Source organism: Dipteris shenzhenensis, chromosome 12, assembly GCF_047967505.1.
Source record: "Dipteris shenzhenensis isolate YYH24624 ecotype China chromosome 12, Dip_SZ_1.0, whole genome shotgun sequence".
Taxonomy (NCBI): Eukaryota; Viridiplantae; Streptophyta; class Polypodiopsida; order Gleicheniales; family Dipteridaceae; genus Dipteris; species Dipteris shenzhenensis.
In genome coordinates this window covers 11,807,662-11,830,959 of record NC_141607.1, presented here as the reverse complement: position 1 = coordinate 11,830,959, position 23,298 = coordinate 11,807,662, and the positions used below count along the sequence as shown (strand labels likewise).

The 23,298-nt window shown below is 41.2% G+C and overlaps 1 protein-coding gene across 2 annotated transcripts; it reads right to left on the bottom strand.

Annotated features, from left to right (window-relative positions):
• Positions 1–224: 224 nt before the first annotated feature.
• Positions 225–14,744, bottom strand: LOC147895823 (chaperone protein dnaJ GFA2, mitochondrial-like). 2 transcript variants are annotated; one of them, XM_087382531.1, is made up of 19 exons: positions 14,456–14,744; positions 14,320–14,377; positions 13,907–13,999; positions 13,701–13,792; positions 13,510–13,593; positions 13,385–13,423; positions 13,001–13,132; positions 2,748–2,807; positions 2,532–2,619; positions 2,356–2,420; positions 2,184–2,258; positions 2,036–2,108; positions 1,849–1,940; positions 1,632–1,703; positions 1,493–1,549; positions 1,240–1,288; positions 992–1,058; positions 758–878; positions 225–666 (listed from the first exon to the last, which is right to left on the bottom strand). In XM_087382531.1, exons 1-18 carry the CDS (start codon positions 14,525–14,527, stop codon positions 779–781), a joined length of 1,368 nt encoding a protein of 455 aa, XP_087238657.1. In that variant the 5' UTR covers positions 14,528–14,744; the 3' UTR covers positions 225–666; positions 758–778. The 2 variants fall into 2 exon arrangements, with proteins under 2 accessions (XP_087238657.1, XP_087238656.1); XM_087382530.1 differs by having other exon boundaries at positions 225–878.
• Positions 14,745–23,298: the final 8,554 nt, after the last annotated feature.

The window sequence follows — 23,298 nt, the reverse complement described above, 5'->3', positions numbered from 1 at the left end:
TGTAGGTATCCTGAAACGGCTTTGGTTGATTTCACTCCAACCTGCATATCAATGTTTCTTCTATATATCCCACTTCCACGTTCCAGTAAAGTGAAAATAGCTTTCAAAGATCAGCATTCAAGCTTTTGAACTTGACCTAAATCATAAGTCGATAAATCATGGCAAGCCATCAATACATGAGAAGAGACTCCCAAAACCCGAGTCCACAACTAAAACATACAGGGTGGCAAAAATCATCTACCAAGAAATAGAGTCTTAAGTGCATTAAGAAACAGTCCGTTGTAGATTTGTCATGAGCATATATACAGCAGAGTGATCAAACGTAGTCTTGATTGACTATGCGACCATACAGTTCCATGACCTACTGTAAACCAATAGCGTCAGCTTTGTTTGAACCCAGAAAATACAATCATCAGAATATTGCTACGCTTATATCCTTCCCCCTGGCTCACTGCTTCTTACAGAGTAAGAAATAAATTAATTGAGTCCTCTTTAACTTGTATCAGATACAGAAGATCTGATCCTCCGAAGGAAACCCAGGCATCTGTGTACCTAACAAAATCGGATCGGCACTCTATCCAGCCCTATCATAATATAGCCTCTGACTACGATAGCAAGCTCCCACATGACAGAGGATCAAGATAGAAATGCCAGCTCCTCATGACCCTAAACCAGGGAGCTTTCACTGATCAGGAAACATACTTCCTCAGCGAATCATATTTCTCCATATATCACTAGATTGGTGAGAGGAACTGACAAGTCGCAATGTGAGTGAAGTTCATAGACTCCCTCCAGCAGCTGCTGAATTTTCATCACTGTCCTTTATCTCTTCCTTAACATACTCTTCAATGAGTGCACGCTGCCGTTGGCTTAAGCTCCTGGTGTATCAGCCCATACAATTCAATAGTCCAGAATGAACATAATGTAAACAAACAATCTGAACAAAGAATGAAACCCTTGGGCTTCCATTTGCCACAAGGCTGTTACTTACGTAGGAATGTTGACTTGAAATTGAACATATTGATCTCCGTATAGAGGGGAATTTAACATTTTCACCCCTGCGGAAATATGATTGATGAATGTTACTTTAGTCTTTTATATTTACAAAATATGACAAGCACATCATAAATATTTGCCTAATTTGACCACACTCTAATTTGACCACACTTTAATCTTTGTAAATATGACCACACTAAATTATAAAACTGGAAGATCTTTATCCAAAGGAAGGTCACATACCTTTGCCTCTTAATACATCCTTGTGTCCATGCTGTGTCCCTGGACGCACCTGCATACAACTAGTGTAAGACTAGAGTCTCCTGGAACTTTCTACCCTAGAAATCCAAAGACCATTATCCAGCAGCAAAGGCCTCAATCAGAAACACATGATCTAAGTTTATACACAATTTAAAACTTTAATTGCATTAGCAATTACTGTCATAATATAAAGTTTCCTAAACTTCACCTCAAGCTCAGTATCAAAAACGCTTACCTTGAGTACAACGTCCCCACTCAAAGTAGGTACTTGTGCTTTTCCTCCAAGAATAGCCTGAAAACCATTTATGCCAATCAGAATTCATTCTTCAATTGTAGTTGTTAAAAAGTGAACCCTAAGTTGTAAGCAAGCTTACAGTTGTGAAACTGATGGGTGCATCAACATGGATATTGGCTCCCTCTCTCTTAAACACGGGATCATCTGAGACCTACAACACAAAGGCAATCTATGAGGCTCTCCTTCTTCCTTAACAGAGAAAGGCCCGAACCGTCCTCTCTATTCTCCTGTTTTAAAGACCACTCAACAAATAAAAATGTCAATGCAAAACCCCCGCCTTAGTGCTGGATGATAACCTTTAAATTGACAAAAACATCTCCTTGATGACTCGACTGAGATGTCCAGCCTCCTTCTCCAGATACCCTCACAGTTGTCCCAGTATCAACACCTACCGAAATAATTTCCATGAAGTAGCTTTAATCACCACATACAAAGGACAGGTTGCAGATGAGCAAAATCTTAAAAGCACCAAAAAGCACTGACCTGGAGGAATATCCACAGTCACTGTCTTCTTGGTCTTAATGGAACCCTTCCCATTACATTTTGCACATTTCTCCTGAATGCATCTTAATTCAGCTCAATTCAACCAAAAAAATGGAGCTTCTTGCTAGTGCTCTTAATTGGGAATTACCTTTACGACCTCACCCGAACCACCACATTGCATGCAAGTTGATTGGAACATGAAACCTGGCTGCCGTGATATTGTCTGCAATGGACCAAACATGTACACCATTTAATAAGAGATCAGCAGCTAGGATCTATCTGCCTCAGCACAAGGCCATTCAAAACTCTAGCCAACTTACCATGCCAGATCCATTGCAAGCTCTACACGTTTGAGGCTTGACCCCGGGAGGCATGCCGCTACCCTCTGCATGACACCCAAAGATTCATGTGTCAAAAGACTCATTACCAAAAAGAAAGTGTGCATCCATCCATTATTTAAAAGGATTGGTTGAAGAGATAAGGTTGTTTGACGTACTGCAAGCATCACAGCGAACTGATGTTTGAAAAGAAACATTTTTTGAGCAGCCATGGACAGCCTCTCTAAAAGAGAGAGGCAGAGTAACCTGCAGAAGTGAGAAACCGTCAACCCTAAGGCCTTCAATTGGCACAAGATGCAACCAGTTGGCAGTAGGTGTACAGCCAAATCTGAAGCATTGTGGTCAAGAGCAGGCAATAAGCAACAATCACCAACCTTGACATCTTCCCCACCTCCGTCCATTCCACCAGCACCCTTTCTCATCATTCGTAAGAACTGCCATCCAAAGTTTCCTTAGTTAGCAGAGAACAATATCATGTATAGATAGCCCAACCATGAAGTATAATGCACCACGACACATAGATTACTAAGCACTAGGACATCATCACCACCCTAGATGACTTGGCAAACAATAAAATGAAAGATCTCTGAAAGAACAATAAGAGCACACTTCGAATCTCCAAATAGAAGTAGTGGAGTGAGCGAGGAAAAAAACCCTCAACAATGTCTAAATAACAATGCACATTTCTGCAATCCAATATACCTAGATGAATCCAGGAACATTCCCAAACTCATCCTCTGAAAACACAACCTAAATCTAGCTGCTAGGGCAACGCACCATTTAAGATAGAAAGAATTATCGCAATACCAGCAGGCCGCAACTTGGACGAAAACTTCACAAGGTGAAATTTGCATGTCCGCTAATACGGCAAAAGCATATACCTAGATGAATCCATGAACATTCCCCAACTCATCGTCTAAAAACACAACCAAAATCTAGCTGATAGGGCAACGCACCATTTAAGATAGAAAGAATTATCGCAATACCAGCAAGCTGCAACTTGGACGAAAACTTCACAAGGTGAAATTTGCATGTCCGCTAATATGGCAGAAGCATATACCTAGATAAATCCAGGAACATTCCCAAACTCATCCTCTAAAAACACAACCTAAATCTAGCTGATAGCGCAACGCACCATTTAAGATAGAAAGAATTATCGCAATACCAGCAGACCGCAACTTGGCAAGATGGCTTTAGGGTAGGTTCTACGAAGTTAGGGGATAGACAAGGCATCTTTTGTTTTTTCAAAGAATGCACAATCCAAACTCAAAAGTACCTAACCACAAGCACCATCTCTATTGGAATACTAGGGTCACCTCCCCACTTGCGAGCCCATACAAGGACGTGGGGGCCGATGACCTACAATACAGGATAGGAGAAAAAGGGTAGAATTAGGGCTACCATGTAGCAAGCAGCTACCCCATGTTTTTCTATGATCTCAAGGGGCACTAGACCTCATGCCAAGCCCATACTCTCCAAAACTCAAGGAGATAAAGAGAAGCCAAAATGCAAGAAAAGAAGGCAAAAAGACATACATAAAGAACGGTAGCATAGTCATTAAAAAAAGGAAAGAGGAGGGATAACAATGCAGGTACTGGCGTCCCTCACAATCAAAATATGGAATGTGGACGATGGTCACTAGACAAGAACCTAGCAATGGAAGAGAAGATATCATAGAATAAAATGCTCATAGGAAACATCGCAGCATGAGGGCACTGAGATCCCAAAAAATGCTAGGTTTCTCAAAAAAGTCAATATGGAACACACAAAATACATAGGGAGACGAGGGCTTGAGAGGATAGCACGCTACATTAACAAACAATGTGAGAACTCAGTTTAAGAAGACCCACACAAACAATACATGTGGCTAGAAATCATGGTACGAATGATACTATAGAGAAGGCAGTTTGCTCTTTATTGCCTCCGCAATCTCCTATATAGAAAAACAATTATAAAAATAACAAACCTTGAAACCGGCCACTAGCAAGCAGTAATCCGTGACTAACTTGACATCCACATTTATCACAGCCACAATGTAGCACTTTCAGCCACTTCCTTTTGTTAATTAACACTGGGAAATAAACTTTAAGAACATTGGAAGGGAGGCTAGATTGCCCTATTCATGAACCATACACACGAGACACAGATTGGCCCCAAATGCTTTGGCGCTCCTTTCAATATTTATTTATTTCTTCTTGCAATGGAATATGCTTTTACAACAAGGGCTCACCGTTCCACTTTGCCTCCCTACCAATTCCACTGTCCAAGCCAATTCCTGACTTCAATAGGCATCCAACTCTAAGCACACACTAGCACCCAACTGCCAAGGCAAGGCTAAGGCATTTCCCAATGTATGTGTCCAACTGACAGCTGACAATGTATTCCAGTGTTTGGCAGTCTCACAAATGAATGTCCAGCCTCTCGCGGCGACAATGCAACAACACAGATCCCAAAATGCACAAGTGACCTCAAGGTAGGAAGAAATTCTCAACACTAACCCTCTGGCACCAATTTAGGCACACCCCTTTGTCTGGGTGTATGTCCATAGCTTGAATGGCCAAGAGGTAACTTCGAACAACAAGCTTCGAAAATGAAAAATGGAATCCAAATGTAAGGTCAGAACTACTGTACCCGCTGTCCAAATAAGAGGGGCAAGCTCTAGCTTCGCACCTATCCCCAACAATGCACAGAAGACCCTCAGTCGAAGGAACAGCAGTAAATGGGATCGAATCAGCCTTCCACAGTTCGATCCCTCCACGGCCATCAAACTAAGTCCCAGGTACTCGGTGCCAATCTAGAACACCTCCAAGAGGCAGAAAATCCACAAAGCAAGGGGCCAGCAAGAGGAATGGGGTGCTAGGGGGGGAGAGAGAGAGAGAGAGAGAGAGAGAGAGAGAACATGCTGGAATCAAAGAGCAGAATGGTCACAAGCAGGAGAGAGAAATCCATGCAGCCAAAAGCTTGACTCAGGGAGCGTGCAAGAGATAGGAAAGGAGCAAGATCCTCAAAATGTGTGATCAAGGGCTGTACTGCCAACAATGGATCTCAAGATGCATGCCCATAAGCCACACACTCCTCTCGGCGAAATGCGTGCAAAAAAGGCCGTACAACAGCCTCAAGATGTGTGCTAGCAGGCTGTACAGCTAGCAAACACCCTCGAATGATGTGCAGCAGGTCCTTACAGCTACCCAACAGCCTCCAATGGCATGCCAAAATGATCTGTACAGCCCATACAGCAATGAATGCACCTTGGGATGCGTGAAGGAAATCTGGACAGCCTTGAAATGCATGCAGCCAGCCTCGAAATGTGTGAAGATGCTCACGGGTAGCAAGAGAGGATTCCATACGTCCAAGGAGCAGCCTCACAAATGCAATCTAGAGAGAGAAAAAAACACACCACTGGATGGTCTGGTCTACATCATGAACCTAGACTCACGAGATGTTGTGCCAATGGTCCTTTGGGAATGGGTTCCGGTGGGTATGGGACCCTAGAGCTATAGGTATGGGCTTGGAGTCTGGTCTCTGGCCCACATGCTCAAGGGTGGCTGGAAGGTGAATCACCTGCTGATAATCTTATTGTTTTGCTCTTTGCTGGTTTAGACTGTGTTTAGACTTGGACCCTAGAGGGGATTTTACAATTGGTATCTTAAGAACTCTGAATCATCATTGCGAGGTATGCAATTGCGAGCTACCAAGTATGTGTTTCATAGATTGAAGGTGCTTTTGCGAGTTGCTGTCGTGTGTCTAGCAAACACTGGTTCAATTCATGGAGCTAGGTGCAGTAATGTTGTGTGAAAACCCCAAAGGTGTAGCAAAGAGGATGCACTCCGAGTTATTCTAGAGAGTGATTTCTTTGTGCTGGATTGTTCGTTAGCCAGGGAGAACCACTATAGGAACAGAGCGTTGAACCTCTTAAGGACAGTGACTGGCTGGACCCAGTTCACATACCCATGTGGGGGGGTTGTCAAGTGAGACAGATTATTTTTATGTGCAATTCGCTGAAGTAGAGACCAGCTCACATTAATTGTGAATTAGTATAGGGGTGTTGGGCAAATCATTGTACTGGAATTGATGTTGCAAAACACGCCTGGATAAGCTGAGACAGATTATTTTTATGTGCAATTCGCTGAAGTAGAGACCAGCTCACATTGATTGTGAATTAGTATAGGGGTGTTGGGCAGATCATTGTACTGGAATTGATGTTGCAAAACACGCCTGGATAAGCTGTGAACGGTTGCTGTAGTGATGCACACATGTTGCAGACCCATGTGCCAAAAGATCAGGAGTGGTGTAGGATAGATTTGATCGGGGTGCGGCTGCCTGTCAGTTGAGAGCATATGGGCTGTTGTGAGGTGCAAGATCTGGGCAGGATTGTGCAACCGGTTAGGGTATTATGCTCCTAATCGCAGCTACAGCAGTAGTCATTCAGGGCTGAACAACCAGGGGCACGGAGGGTCGAATTCGTCAACAAGCACACCATATGGGAGGCTGCTGCTAATCGCGATTGCTCGCTCTTCAAGGCTGATTCTTTTGGGAGGGCCTACGCTAGGCTGTGGGTCTTCGAAAGCTAAAATAGCTAGCTTTTAAAGGCTTTGGGGAAGGCTCTCCAAGTCACACTGATTTTCTCTGCTTTTGGGTTTGCTTTCTAGAACAAAGAGCCGATCTTTAAGGACCATCACTCCTGTGCAACACATTTTAAGAGTAGTGTATATACCTAGATGAATCCAGGAACATTCCGAAACTCATCCTCTAAAAACACAACATAGTGCAGTTTCAATCTCATGATAGTCACTCACAAGGTTGAAAACCATAAACTCCATCATGCATAGCACATCCCCACTGACGTCATCAGCGCCCAACAGTGGGTGTAGACCATAGTATAAAAATATGCTCTCACACATACAAATCCACACACCCACACATACTTGAGCATCCATTTATACAAAGTCTTCGTACTGAGTTTATGTCGGCACTCCGGAGGTGAAGGGCAGACTCAGCCATGACGAAGGCTAGCACTAAAGGAGAAGGCTAATCAAAAGGTAGTCCAAAATCTCTTCATTCAAGCTACAACTGCTTGTGAAGTCTAAACATTTTCATTTTAGTCTCTCCCCAATGAGCATCTAAATCTAAATCTAGCTGATAGGGCAACGCACCATTTAAGATAGAAAGAATTATCACAATACCAGCAGACCGCAACTTGGACGAAAACTTCACAAGGTGAAATTTGCATGTCCGCTAATACGACAGAAGCATATACCTAGATGAATCCAGGAACATTCCCAAACTCATCCTCTAAAAACACAACATAGTGCAGTTTCAATCTCATGATAGTCACTCACAAGGTTGAAAACCATAAACTCCATCATGCATAGCAGGGACTAGCTACTATGACATCCCCACTGACATTTTAACAGTAGTGAACTAAACCTCTTTCAGCTCATCTTCTTAGCACTCTGCTCTTTTGATGTACAGGCCTCTAGCTCTACACTCACCCCACTACTCACCTACTCGCAGTTCTCCTCCTTCCCTCTCTTCTCACCTCAACACTCCTTTCTTGTTCTATTGCCCATAAGTAGAACAGAGTCAAACACATGGAGAAGCTGCAGCCGGGATGCCTCCACGTGAGAGAAAGAGGGAGACAACATGGATATTGGTGAAGATAATTCAAAGAACAACACGTTGAGCTTAAGACATATCTCGAAACACAGCTGAAGGAATTAAAGGACCAAGAAGCACGCCTCAAGACCCAAACCAAAACGACTGCAGTGTTGCAAGCCACAGTTATGGGCTTGGGAGTGTACCAGTGGCACCACCTTTCACATCTAAGCACCGGTGCACCTCAAGGAGATTTGTTTTTCCTAATCTATCCCATGTGTACTTATTTGGTCAAGGTACATCATCTTGTTTCATTTGACTAATTCTACCAAGTGCCATACTTATGTTACCCCCTCAGGTCCTAGAGCTAATTCTATCCAATGTTCTACTGACCTAACTAGTGGCAAGCCATGTGGCAACTTCAAAGGAAAAACATCCACAATTTTCATTATAGTCTTTGCAAATGCCGGCTTACAAGCCCCTTCAAATGAAACATTAGACAACATACATTGATACACTTGATACTCTCTACTTGCAATCGTATTAACTACTTCCAACAAGTTTACAAAAGTACAAGGTGGGACATCAAAATCACCATGTACTACATAAGTACACTTTAACAAAAGTTAATGTATGACTCTGCCAATCAGTTTGGACATTTAGCTTATGCAACCATTCTTTCCCCAAAATTACATCCACTCTATCTAAATTCATCAACATGAATCTAGATCCTCTATGTACTATAGTAACAAGGATCTGTGTCGCATGTCGATCCCAAACTTATTCTTGATTGCCATGTCCACCTCCTATGCATGGTCACTCAGCTGTGTTCGTACCCCCAATTTCCGTCAAAGTTGCATTCTTTGAATTGATCTTTGACTTCGGTCAAGGACTTGCTACTTTTTCTTTGCCGTCAAAGTTGCATTATTTGAATTGATCTTTGACTTCGGACAAGGATTTGCTACTTTTTCTTTGCATGCTTTGCAGTTGCTTCGATTGGAGTTTATGAAGGGCTCGGGGCTTGACTTTGCATAGTCCTTATGATCGTCTCTTCCTCCTAAAATTCTTTTGCGTGGTACCTGTAGTAGCGTGAGCTTTCCTAAAGAAGCTCCTATGGCCATAGTGTCATCAAAAAAATTTACTTATCTAATAACACTTCTTGAGGTTTTTACTACTAGTATTTCTCACTTGCAACTTATGCCTTTCGCCAAGCCGTAAGGTAGTTGGGTCCATGTATGTGGCCTTTGATTGCAATTCTCTAAACTGTGGTACATAGCCATCAAATGACAAGCTTGCCATGCTTAGTGTGGGAGACTTATAGACAAGAGCAAACTCCTCCTCAGGTTGAAGGAAGTCCTCTTTAATCACTTCTTCAAACTCAAGCCAGGTTTTTGGTTTTTCTTTAACTCTTGCCAACAAGTCAATGCCTTTCCCTTCAACATCCCCAAAGCATTTGAATCTTGAGCGCATCAGAAAAGAGATGGAATGAAAATTGTACTTGCCATCGTTAAACCATGTATCGATGCAATCACGTGTATGTTCTTTCTTCTCACTCATTTCAAAGATATCCCTCTCCCCTAACAAAATGTTATATACCTAGATGAATCCAAGAACATTCCCAAACTCATCCTCTTAAAAGATAACATAGTGCAGTTTCATTCTCATGATAGTCACTCATAAGGTTGAAAACCATGAACTCCGTCACGCATAGCAGGGACTAGCTAGTATGACCACCCCACTGACGTCATCAACGCCCAATAGTGGGTGTAGACCATAGTATAAAGATATGCTCTCACCCATACAAATCCACACACCCACACATACTTGAGCATCCATTTATACAAAGTCTTCGTACTGAGTTTCTGTCGACACTCCGAAGGCTACAACTGCTTGTGAAGTCTAAATGATTTCATTTTAGATATCCCTCTCCCCTACCAAAATGTTATTGATTTCTATCAATCAACTTTCCATGCCCTTGGAAATCGATCCTCCACCTCAAGATTCTACACCTCCTTCCTTCAGTGCTCATTATCTTGGTTTCCCGTGGCTTCTTTCCCAAAAGCAAGAAATCTCGATTTTCTCCAATTCCAGGAACATGCCCAAACTCATCCTCTAAAAACACAAAACAATTATTGTCGACACTATTGAGGAATATGAAATACGAGAAGTAAAATATCCAAAATGTTGCCACTAGCCGTTTTACAAATATCCAAGCGAAGAAAGGTACAAAATGTATCTCCTCCGCATAGAAAAGATCATTGTAATACTATATTATAGCATTTCTAGACCCATCTAGGGTTATGTCCTTCACTAGTGGAATTGAAACCTAGCATCATTGGAATGAAAGCAGTATACTTGGGATTAGCGTTCAAAATTTTATTTTTCAATTGTAGCACTCCGAGATGTAATCTTATATATTTCTAAGCTTCTCTAAGTTCTAAGGATTCTAGGCAAATAAGATTTGAAAATATTGACTTTTTAGATTTTTCTAGCTAGAATTGCTCAAGCAGCCCATCCTTCTCACACTTTGGCCATTATTTGGACAGATATCATTCATACACTTATGGCCATTTGGACAAGCATGCAAGGGACCTCATCAACAACTTCAACCAGGAGGGCTCCATTTCTTAGGGAATGGAGGGGCTCCCCGTTTTTGTCGGTATCAACTCTACAGTGTTGGGGTGGCACTTCCAATCTCAGCCTTGGTATATTTCTTGTTCGCTCTAAGGACCTTTTTATTGGCCCCTTCTAGAATGTTCTTTTTCATGCTTGCACGATGTATACCCGTGTTAAGCTTGCTCTCGGGCTTGAGTTTGAGAACTACAACAAGAATGCATGCGTGGAAAAAGGAGTCATAGGCTTGAAAGCATTATACAGCTTCCAAAACGACTACAAGAAAGCACACCTATGGAGCTGGAAAATAAGGAAGTTTATGTACACAATGCGTGTTCTAATGGTGGTACTATATGGCTGCCAAGATTGCGCACTTGGACACTCCATAGAATACTTAAAAAGAGTAAAAACACTTCACAAAAGGTTTCTCATTAGAGAGGTGAGGGTCAAAGTGTGAACCCAATCATGCTCGCAAAGACAAGATTGATGCCCCTTGAACGGGAAATTCTATGTCAACACATAAAATACCTCACAAGGTAAAGAAGATGGATGCAAGCAAACTTCCACACAAAGCCATGGAGGCAACAAAAGATATAGGATAGCACCAAGAAGGGCTCTAGCGGATGAAGAGATGGGGATGCTATGGATATCCCAAAGGGTGAAGGGGAAATCATAGAGCTAGTCGTGCAAAAAATGTTACAGAAAATTATCGCATCACTCGGGAACAAAATGGAGCTCTATTAGCAAGAGATCAATCCAATGGACAGGCATGAAATGCAAGCCTTTGGGAAGGTATCTCAATGTTCAAAGGCACATAACAACGGAATACGATCTAGAGGTTGGAAACAAGGCAGATGGATTAGACCAAGAATCTCAAGGGAGGCAAGAAATTGACGGGCCAAATATAAAATGAAGAGCACACACTGTATACCTGATAAATTTTGGGACACCACAGTAGAACTGGATATGGCAGGCCAATAGGTCAAGCAAATTAAGCTCTAGAGTCTATGCAGACTTTTAGACTTACATGTGTTCCCTTCATTATCTTTAATAACTTAAAAGCATTCTTTGGCAAGGCTATGGTGATGTTTTACTCTGCAGTTGCTCTACCCTAAGGTTTGACTGTATGAATACGGCATACACTTACTTCCTATTACTCTCTCTTTGTTCATTTTTAGACAATTAAATTTAGCTGGGATGATTGATTAGGGTCTTCACCTTTCATTTATATAAGATCCACTCAATTACACATTGTATATGGGATAAATCTCACTAATGACATGTGTCCTACATGCATCAAATGAGGCCATTAGCCCCTTTATTTTCAATTAATCACATAGGTGCCACAAGGGGCTTGGGCCCCACCAAGGCCCTAAGGACTATATTTCCAACACATAGTTGGGGGGGGGGGGGGGGCGGGGGGGGGGGGGGGGGGGCGCATTTCAACACAAACATTGCCCATCTCAATCTTTTCTTAAAGCAACAAGATAAACTGGTCACTACCTGAACTTCCACACTCCGCGATTTTTTTGATATCATTTCAATCAGGATGCACCTCGAACAATCACATTATTAAAGACAGTTTCTCCAAAATACTTGTAGTTTATCTTCTAACCATGCGCAAGAAGCTAAACTTTTAGTTCCCTGATCTGTAAACACATAGAAAAGCTTGTCTATGTGATAATCCAGACAAAAACCTCAGATCATACCCACAGAACCTAATAGCATTAGACTCTTTTCTCAAAATTCAATTCCTGGCTTCTACTGGTACCCATAACTTGTCAGTCAGCCTTGTCCTAGTATTTTTTATACATTGCCCAATGTGAATAGCAGAGGTTCACTATATGATAGTCAAGCACATATTAATAGTCTTCCAGATGTCACGTTCAAAAATTTTGTTGGATATTCAAGAAGCAGTCAAACAAGAGCTGGACTAATATGTACATGAAACATACATTTCATGCCCATATGGTTACAAAACGGATTTGCACAAAATGATTGCATCATGCAGGGAGCGGGAAATCCATAACTTCAAGACACACCATCTGCCTTAATATCCAGTTCATGCATTTGACTACCAACTTCCATTGGTATGAAAGGATGCCGTTTTGTTGTAATCATGCATAAACACACGCAATCTTTTATTCCAGCCCTAAAATTGTTCACAAAAATGTGCACAAAACGTTACAATAGAAAGTCATATCCAAATCCGTATTGTTCAGAATCAAGACCAGAACAGCAGAAAGGATACAACCCTTAGGAAGATACAACAGTGGAAGAGAGTAGAATGTCATATCCAAGAAGTAATCATTATGTTAAGGAACAGAAAATCATATCAAAAAAACATTTTACTTGAACACTGAGAGAAAGTCGGGTTGAAAATGAACAAGAATATTATTTCTCTGGTGGTTAGCCTCACCTCTTCCATGTTTCCAAACATTCCTCCACCAAATCCTCCAAAGCCAGGAAAACCTCCAAAACCACCAAAGCCGCCTCCAAATCCTGACCCACCACCTCCAGAACCCATGTTCTCGAATGCCTCTCGACCTACCTGCATAACAAGGTAGCTTGAGAGACAAAATCACATATCCAAAACCCACTTGAAAAAGCTACACCCAAAAGTCAAAAAGAAAGACCGGTTCAACGCAGCTACATCAAGTTGCTAGATAAATTATACATAGAGACAAGCACACGATATCATAGGGGGACTAAGAAATGTGCATGGCAAAAGAAAGAGAGAGAGTGCACGAGAGAGAGAGACTTCTACAATGTAGATTACAAAAAAGGTTAAAGGTGTGCATACCTTATCATACATAGAACGCTTTTCATCATCCTTCAGGACCTGCACTCAGATGATAGAATAGAGATCAGTTTCAGCAGAGAATAATGCCGCCCTCCCAAATCATAGGACATACTAGCAATATTCACCTCATACGCATACTGGATCTCCTGGAACTTTTTCTCCGCATCTGGATTGTCCTTATTCATGTCTGGATGATGTTTCTTGGCTAGCTGCACATTGAACACACGCGACTATCAAACAAGCAGCAACCGCATGGTAATGATCATGTGTCTACGATTTGCACCTAGAAACAGAGATCAAATTAGCAATTCTGTACCGCATAGTATGCCTTCTTGATTTCAGATTGACTAGCGTTCTTGCTGACACCCAAAGTCTCGTAGAAATCCCGTTTGGCCATCCCCTGCATCCCTGCAAGACCAAGGCAGAAAACGTCCTCAACTTTCCTTCTACACCGACTGATAAACGCAACCGCGCGGCAAATCACATTAAGGATGGATGGTCAACTCACATGTCAAGGAATACCTGTGGCATGAAAGAATCTTTTCTTGTGTGGAGACATGAACCGATCCCAGTCATTATCATGGACTGAAAGACAACGACGGTGTATTGGACCCCCTGAAAGACACCAGGACATCAATTAAACTCGTGAATCCTTGACAGATACTCTGCAGCATATGGCAGACTCTGCTGAACTCTTCCTAACTCGTCACCTACTGCCGTAGGAACCCTAAAGGTTGCAAAAAAAGTAAGCACCCATGATTCGTCTATACATTTTTCAGATAAAAACACGGATGCTCAAGTCGCTCTACAGGCGATAGTGGAGGAATTTGCTGGTCGATATTTCACCGCTCGTAACAGCCATGATTAGCCTACACCAAAATGTCGCTTGTGCGAATCCAGCCTGAGCGAAATTCCACCCTGAGAAGTTGTAATACCTGAGAAACGGGATTCGTTGCCATTGGCTATATATGCAGACGAAAATTGCCGATTGTCCTGCACAGAAGGAAGTCAAGTTAGGGCAGAAAGTCGGGAATATGGGACAAGGGAGGGTGAAATGGGAAGGAAGGGTACCGGGAGACGACTGCGGGAGCGGTGGGAAAAGGCAGCACGTTGGGAAGTTCGCAGGGTGGAGAGGCGACTCATGGCTACGGATTCAAAGCGATGCAGCGAAGGATCATTCAAGAGTGATGAGAGTCTCCTTGTGTTGGAAGCCCTAATCTGGGAACCTTTGAATGAATTGTGTCTAATTCGCAAATGAAGGGCTTTGCATTTTGTTGGCTGCTGCGGTGCCTGCGGCAGAGCACCTTCACAGCCTAAAACCCTTCCCGCACTTATATCCTTCTAAACCCTTCTCCAACCTTTTTGTCGTTCTTGTTGTTGTTGTTGTTGTTTGCTTACTTTCTAACCCTAGGGTTCCCTTTTTTGCATTTTTCATTTATATTTGTGCCACGTGGCTGTCGCCGCTGCTGCTGCCACCACCTACCTACTCACAAGGCACCACCCCACGCAGTTGCCCCCCGATAGTGCCAAAAAGGGTGCATTCGTGGTGGGTTGGTGAGTTCTTTTTTAATTTATTTAGTATGTTTGTGCCACACATGAACTTCGACTCCTTTTTGCAACTTTTCCTCAAGGTGTGCTAGAATTTGAGAGATCTCAACAACAGAAGCGGAATGGAAGGTGTGCTAGAATTTGAGAGATCTCAACAACAGAAGCGGAATGGAAGAACGTGAGAGAGAGGGAGCTTTGCACATTTAAGGCTGCATCCTGCTTGTTGCCATCCATAGACTTTCGCCTCAACCAACAAGCTACCCACAACATCATCAAACTTTAGTACTCCACTAAGTGAAGAGTTACCGACAGCTATACGGAAGGTATCCCAATGAACATAAGAGGAATATTACCTTAGTCTTCACATCAAAATTCATCTTCTGAGCTTGAATCTAGCTGAAAATAATATTGAATTCATTCAAGTGAGAAGCAATGGAGACCCCTTCCTTCATCTGCAACTCAAACAACCTCTTCATGAGGTAAACTTTATTAGAGGCAGTTTCCTTCTCATAAGTGGCACATAATTTCTTCCACAAATCTTCCGTAGCCTGCTCATTTACTACTGTGAAATAAACTGCCTCTGCAAGATGAAGTCTAACAGTAGACTTTGCAAATGCATCCAACTCATTCCAATCATCCTCAGACATATCTACAGGCTCAGCTCCGGCTTAGCTCCAATCCCTGCCAAGGGTTTAATCTGCTTCTTTTGAATAAGCACATTCCTTATCTGTTCTTTCCACAAATGAAAGTTTTGTCCCATCAAACTTTTTAATGCTAAAAAACTCCTTTTTAGACATGGAAGAGGATGCCACGATGCAAATGAAACAAAATCCCAAATGCTAGTACCTGCAAGAGAGAAATCACACCAAATACTAGGTTGACCCAAATGTGTATGCAAAAATAGAAGGTAATATCACCAAACCTCAAAGGCTCAAAGCATCAAAATGCATCTGACTCATGTGCATATACTATGCATCCATATGAGCAAATCTAGCCCAAAAGAAAATGCCAACTGCAATGGCAATCCCAATGCCAATAAGTGCCAAAATGCCTCAAGCATAAATGTTGTCCATGAGCATATACATCAACAAAATCTCATCCAGGAGATCATAGCATGACCTGTGCATCCACTGCAATATGTCAAAGCTATCCCTCAACATAAAATAGCATCTATGTGCTAAACGTCCATCGATACAACATCCCATAAGGCAATCTGGGCCTATCAGTGCATCCAACAAGGATCGCAATGCATCCAAATGGCCTGCAAAGCATCCACTACAACCCAATGCAAACCACGAATGAGCACGCGCAACTCAGACTGCAGCCAGAGTGATTTGCATAAGGTATATCCAAAAATCACGACCGCATGGCAATGACGCTAGTGAAAATAGAACATGAGATGCCTCAAAACATGGGCATCATTGCATAATTGGACTCAACAAGACAATCTGCAAATATATCTCTTCTTCTAGAACTCCAAAATCCCAACCGATGAATGGGAAACGAGGAGTCAACCCTTGCAATTGACCTATAATCCAAAAATCAAAGGTTTGAACCTTTGAATGGATTTTTGATAGAGAAACATACGATTCGGCGCCTCAGAGAGACAGAACTTCTTCAAATCTCCACGGAATCGTGCAAGAGCTGGCAAGTAGGGGTTTTTGGGCCTCCGGAACGCAATGGAACAAGACGGTTTTGAAAATTGTGGTCCCAATCACCGGGTCCAACACACAGACCAAAAAACGTTTTTGCAAACATACCTATTCTTAAACATCACCGGAGTGCGAATCATGATCAACACAACTTTTAGGACCTCCTAAGTCCACCGGAATTGACAGATCTGCGAATGGTTGCTTCAAACTTGAGTTCTAACACACTGGCAAAAAAACGTTGAAGTAGAGACAGTGAGTCAGAAATCCAATGAAATAATCCCAAATTCAAGAATGAAGGAGGTTTTGAGCTCCCAAAGTGCAATGGACACCAAAAGCAAGCAATGGATGCCTTTGCAAGTCATTACGGACTCTTAGTCGTCGAAAGGAACAGGGGAATCATCAAAAAACATCTTTTTCCTCCAAAACCACTTGCATGCTTGCAAAAAGCCACTCAAAGAACTTTCTAAAGGTTTGTGCAAGGTCTCTGAACACCAAGATGCAGATAAAGTCACCCAATGGAGCTTCTCCTTCCTCCCACAGAGCTGCAGTAGCAGACTTCAGGCTCCAAGCTTAGAGCTTAGCTAGAACACCCGCGCTCTGATACCAGTTGAGAGACCTCAACAACGGAAGCAAAACAGAAGAAGGTGGGAGGGAGAGAGAGCCAGAAGAGAGAGCCACACAAGTTTCGATGGGTGCAGAACACCCTAATATTCTATGTCATCCATATATATATGTGTTTGAGTATTTTACATAACTGGGATTAAGGTACTGTGGTGTTTAACCCCCACAGAATTCACCCTGATTTTGTTCAAGTTGAATGATGCTCTCTGCATCATCATTCAATTATCCCGAGGTAAGTTCCATTTGCTTTCCACTCTTAATTGAATAAGATATCAACGTTTTCCCATGCACTTTGCACCCTAATTTTGTTAACATCGATCTTTGCATCATCATTCAATTTTCCTAGGTAAGTTATGGTCGCTTTTCAAGTAACTTTTCCTCATGCTCAATTGACTAAAATATCAATAAAGGTTTAACATATTTAACATGACTTAGCTCAACATATGGCTTCAAAGTTGGCTATATTTTGTCCCTTAGAAGATGCAAATATTAAGCTCCTCTAATGTCCACATAGTTAAAGATGCACTAGTTGGCCCGCCCTTGTAAGGGTAGGTCTAAGTGAAGGTGCGAGTCCTTCGAAACAAAATTCAATTTTGTGGATTTTTTAATGGCTTAGCATGCATGGAAACTAATTTGGGGTGTTGAATGAATGCTCATAATAAAAGCCCACCATATCACTAAGTGGTGGAGGAACCCACTCCCATAACCTAGGCTTCTTCACAACTATTGTAGCTTGACATATTTACTTGCTTGAAGCTTCCCTAACTACTTGGTTGTTGTATTCCTATATGAGATTCAAGTGTCTAAAATCTACCCTTTTGGAGCTCAAGATTGTTGAAATCCCTTAGCTTAGTGGTTTATGTTAAACTAACATATTTCCCTAGAGAACCAGTAAATACTTCTGCTACCCCTCTCCCTAGAAGTTTCGGGTCAAGTGAACTCCGTCCCTGGCTTCTTCAACCGCACATCGAAGTCAGCTCGAAAGCACTTGTTGCCAAGATTCCAATCAAGATCTGCATGCAAACAGAAGAGAATGTCCTCCATCGTACCTTCGACTTAGTTCAAAGAGCTTGGCCTTCACAAGTTATAATTTATTCTTGGTAGGCCTAATGAATCTCATTCATTTGGTTTTTTTGATTGATTTGATTCAAACTTATTGACTTGCCATTTTCAAGGTTTCATTAGTAGTAATCATATGCATTATTCTCAAGCTTGGATGAGTTCATCACGCATTGTGAGTATATTATTGGACAAGTGTTAGTTGCCTCATTCATTTACAAACGATTAGACGGACATCAATGCCAAGTAGCATGTACACTTGTGACCTTGTATAAAGTGGCATTCAAGTGATAAAATCACAAGATTTACAAAGCAGATTTAATAGCACAGGTGCTAAGAAATGGATAGATAGAATTAGAATTTCACATGTAATATAGTGCACAAAATGTCTTGAAGCTTTTGATGCATTATACAAAGTTGATTACTCACCCCCTTCGCAACATTTCATATGGCTTCTTCTCTAACAATACTAGAGTACTCACTCCATTCACAACATTTCACATGGCTTCTTCTCTAATGATACTATGCTCCAGGAAAGAGTTAATTGAACAAGTATCAGACATGTAGTTACACTTGGAATCCTTCAAAGATGCATAAGCGAGTCATACGTCCAACCTCAAGTCTACACATCGTGTAAATTAGGACCATCGGGTCCTTCAAGAGTGGAGAGACCTTATACATTAGTCATTTAAGTGGTCCTTTGCAAGCCATATCATCAACCAAGGTCAGTCCAAATCAACCAACTAAGTGCAGCTCAAAAATCAAACTAGCTAATTGTATCAAAAGCATTGAATTAGTGCTAATTTAGAGCGCAAGGTCAATGTAACTCAGTGCATAAGATCGGATCCAATTCGTGCACGTAAGGTTTTGTGAATAATTCAGTGCACACAAGGATAGAACTAATTCAGCACTGGTTTTGCAATTCAGTGCACTAAATTACAAGCTAATTCAATGACATGCTGAATTGTCAAAATCTATATAAACAAGCCACCTTGTCCAACACTGAATTAGTAAAAAGGATAAAGTTCTTCCAAAATTTACCTAAGTTTTTTGTTAGCCTTCATCTTTAGCCTCCAACCTACAAAAATCTTCATCAACATAGCCCATATGTCCTCGGATATTTTTGACTCCCTCGATAGTCTATTATGAGAACTCAATTTTATGGAATCTAACCCCTCGTTTAATATTGACACCGGGCTATCTACTTCCAACTCTGCTTCCATTACCCCATCCATTGCTCTGTAGCTCCATCTACCTCTGCTGCCCCCTCCTCATCCCATACTCCATCTATCACCTCAATAGCGACCACTCACCCCTCAAAGAGAAGACAAATGGAATCTTCCATGGCCATTGCGTTCTATACATAACACTTGATCAATTTGTCCCATATCTCTCCTTTGGGCTAGCAATTGATAGACTCCCTAAGTGGCGTTGTGGTGCATCCCTAGTTTTGATATAAGCCCAATGAATATTTCAAGCTCTTCTACTACAATACCGTGTGCTACAAAGCCCTTCAAGATCACAAGATGGCACCTCACCTTGAAGCCCATGGTCTTTGGGCAGTAGCACACAAGTTCCCTGCTACTTAGACCTCAAGATAGTGACCCGATTCATTGATGACTAAAACAACACCACCAACATCATGCACCTTGAGAATGAGCAGCCCCAAACAATCCACTTCCGCCTCAACATCAATGCTATATGTCAAGCCTTCGACCTTCCAGTACTTCCACAGCCCTTCCATAAGTACTACAGCCTAGAATCAAGGATGGGGTGAGTAGTCAATTTACATCAAAGAGAATGCAGCAACTACTGCTAGATAGAGCATGACCATCAAAGAGAATGTAGCAACTACTGCTAGATAGGGCATGATGCAAGGCATATGGGACAACAACAACCTACTCCAACAACCCCTTTTGTTGCAAGAAAATCCTACACAACAATAACCACATTTGAGAGGGCCCTAATAATGATGATTAGCCAAACTCATATGATATAATTGAGATCAATGATCCTCCCACCCTAGATACTCATCCTTTGAGCTCACCTACACAGCAAGTGGTAACATCGTTGGCTACCCTAAAGGGAAAGATCCTCTTAAAGCACAAGACACCCTTGTCAGTCCCAATTGGATTGAGCTCTTCAAAGCCTCGGGTCACTGCTCCTCTTTGAGCTACCTTTCATCAAAGGAGTATAGGCAACTTTATTCTCAAGAACCCCAAAAGGCAGAGATAATGGAGGGGAAGTTCATAGAGTACGTGGTCGGCTTTACTCAAACTGCATTAAACATCCTTAAAAGACACCAAGAGACTCAAGTGATCACCTCCATCGACCTCATTCTCATGAAGCTTCAATAGAACCAACTCATATAGGACCTGAAAACTGAGAGGGTATGGAGTATTTATCTCCAAGTAGTGGGTGACGAGTTGGCCCAAAGAGCTCAAGCTGACCTTGTTCTCACGAAGCTTTCATACAGGACATGAACACTGAGAGGGGCTGGAGTATTTCTCTCCAAGCGGTGGATGACAAGAGTTGGCCCGAAGAGCCCAAATTGACCAAAACAAAGCCATTGAGCTCAAGGAATGGCTTGCTTACTTAGAGATAGAACTTGCCTCTAAAAATGTTCATGCAAATACCTTGGGATGCTACTGCACAAAAATTGAAGAAAGCTTTAGCACTTATCACCACACTGCCAAGTAGGCCTAGCACAATTTTAAAAAACCAAATAGAGTCCATGCATGCACAAATGGTGGCAAGCCACGGGGATTTCCAATTTTTGAGCAAAACCATATAAGCATTTGAGCAAATTGGATCAGAATGTAGTTTTTTTTTGTCAAAGTTTATGAAAACAATCCAAATGTATGGACCCCTTTTGTGAATAAAGGGGTCATATTGCTTAATAAAAGAAATGAATATCCTCATTTCTGACTAAACAAGTTTTCTAACTCTTGAAGTTCATGAAATGAGGCCATGATTATGAAACTGTTTTGTAAATGAAGGGTCCATATTGCTCAATAAAAGAAGTGGTTATCCTTGTAAACTAATAAACCCCACCAACCAATAACCAAAAAACAAATCTTGAAGTTGCTAGACCCCTTTTTTGATTAAAAGGGATGTATAGTCCAAAAAAAAAAAAAAAGATTACGTTCGACCTTAGCAAAATCCAGTATTCTGCATCTTTGTTACACTAGCTTAATTTTAAGTCAAAATATTTTCCACTCATAGTTTTCTAATTATTCTATATTGACAATTTTAATATGTTTCCAACCTACATCACTACAAATGAAGATATGATTTATCACGTAAAAGACGCGTTCAAAGTTTTGTGATTGTAAAATCATCCTACAAGGCGTCCCATCACAATTATCACAATTATCAAGTATGAAGTATAGAAATAGCCCAAAGTTTCCATAAGGAGTAATGAAAAAGACTCCAAAACATTATTTTAGTGGTTCAAAATCTCCATGGTAAAAAGTATTATTATAATAGTCCTTTCAAATTTTGTTCAACATCATGAAGGTGTGCAATCTGCAAAAACCAGGCCTTGAGGCATGCAAGATAATGCTGTGAAGATCTCTTTTGTACTCAAGTTAGCTTGGTGACCAAAAATATTATCTTTTCTATCGATAGAAGTAATATGTAAATAATATAGCCCAATTTTAAGTCAAATACACTCACAATATTTTCTATTTTGTTATTTGTTGTATATTCCAATACATGTTCATATTATTTCAAATAAGTTTTCAACCTATGCAAATGAAAATGAAGACATGATTTATCACATAGAAGACATGTTCAAACTTTTGTGATGTAAAATCATCCTTCAAAATGTCCTACCAACAATTATCAAGTGGAGAATAATTAGCACACTATCCTTGTGGTTCAAATTACTTATGGAAAAAAGGATTTCTTATATCCAATCCAAGGTACAAAAGGAAATGTAACAAATATAGCCAAATTTTAAGTCAATATTTTACACTCATAGTTTGGTATTTTGCTACTAGTTGTGTTGAGTTCATGTTATTTCAAATAAGTTTCCAACCTACATCACTATAAATGAAGACATGATTTATCACATAAAAGGCATATTGAAAGTTTTGTGATTGCAGAATCATCCTACAAAGCGTCCTGCCAAAATTAGTAGAGAAACAAACCAAAAATGTACACAAGGAGAAATGCAAAAGGCTCCAAAAACATTGTTCTTATGGTTTAAAATCTTCATGGAAAAAAGGATTATTATAAATATCTTTTCATTTTGTATTCAACATCATGAAGATTCAGTCTTCAAAAAATTACTATTTTTGTGGTTCAAAATCCTCATGGAAAAACCCTTCCATTTTCTGTTGACCATCATGAAAGTACAGTCTCCAAAAACTAAACCTCAAGGCATGTGGGACAATGCCTGGAATATCTCTTTTTTACTCAAGGTGGCTTGGTGAACAAACATATTATTTCTGCTATCCAATCCAAGGTATGAAAGGAAGATGTAATAAATATGTTTGCATGGAATATAGGCATCCAATTTGCATGATCGTCCAATGAAGTCTTCACAATTGCAAGAAGGAAATGGAGAAATGTCAACCTTGTATTCAATACCTTTTTGCATTGATCCTTCTGTAGAAACAATGAACTCAGCATGCTCCATGGCCTTCACGACTGTTGCGTCCTTAACAATGCATTTCATGACCAATGACCTCTGAATTCTATTTTCCATTTCTTTGGAGATTTTGTTTCACCATCTGATTGCTTTGCCATCTCGACGCCGAGGTCGATCTTCATGCAATACTATTGTTTCATCATGGGCTTAAATTGGTGAAGCACAACTTGCACCCACTATCGGAGTTGACACTCCTAATATGACAAACCCTGAGCTTGTCAACCTGGCAATCTCTACACTTGTCAAGGATGTTCCTGATTAAACCTTCCACCTTCCTGGTGATGGTCCTAGAATACCTATAATGCTAGTTGATGGCTTCCATGTGTGGGTTACATCATTTCCACAAAACCAAATCATTTGGGAGTGCACTCTAATTG

Excerpts from the sequence above, each read along its gene's own strand:
- LOC147895823 (XM_087382530.1), bottom strand. The coding sequence starts at position 14,527 with ATGAGTCGCCTCTCCACCCTGCGAACTTCCCAACGTGCTGCCTTTTCC. Across the intron at positions 1,704-1,848 it reads ATGTTTTTGTCAATTTAAAG|GTCTCAGATGATCCCGTGTT; the intron begins GTTATCATCCAG and ends TTTGTGTTGTAG. Across the intron at positions 879-991 it reads TTTCAAGTCAACATTCCTAC|GAGCTTAAGCCAACGGCAGC; the intron begins GTAAGTAACAGC and ends CTGATACACCAG.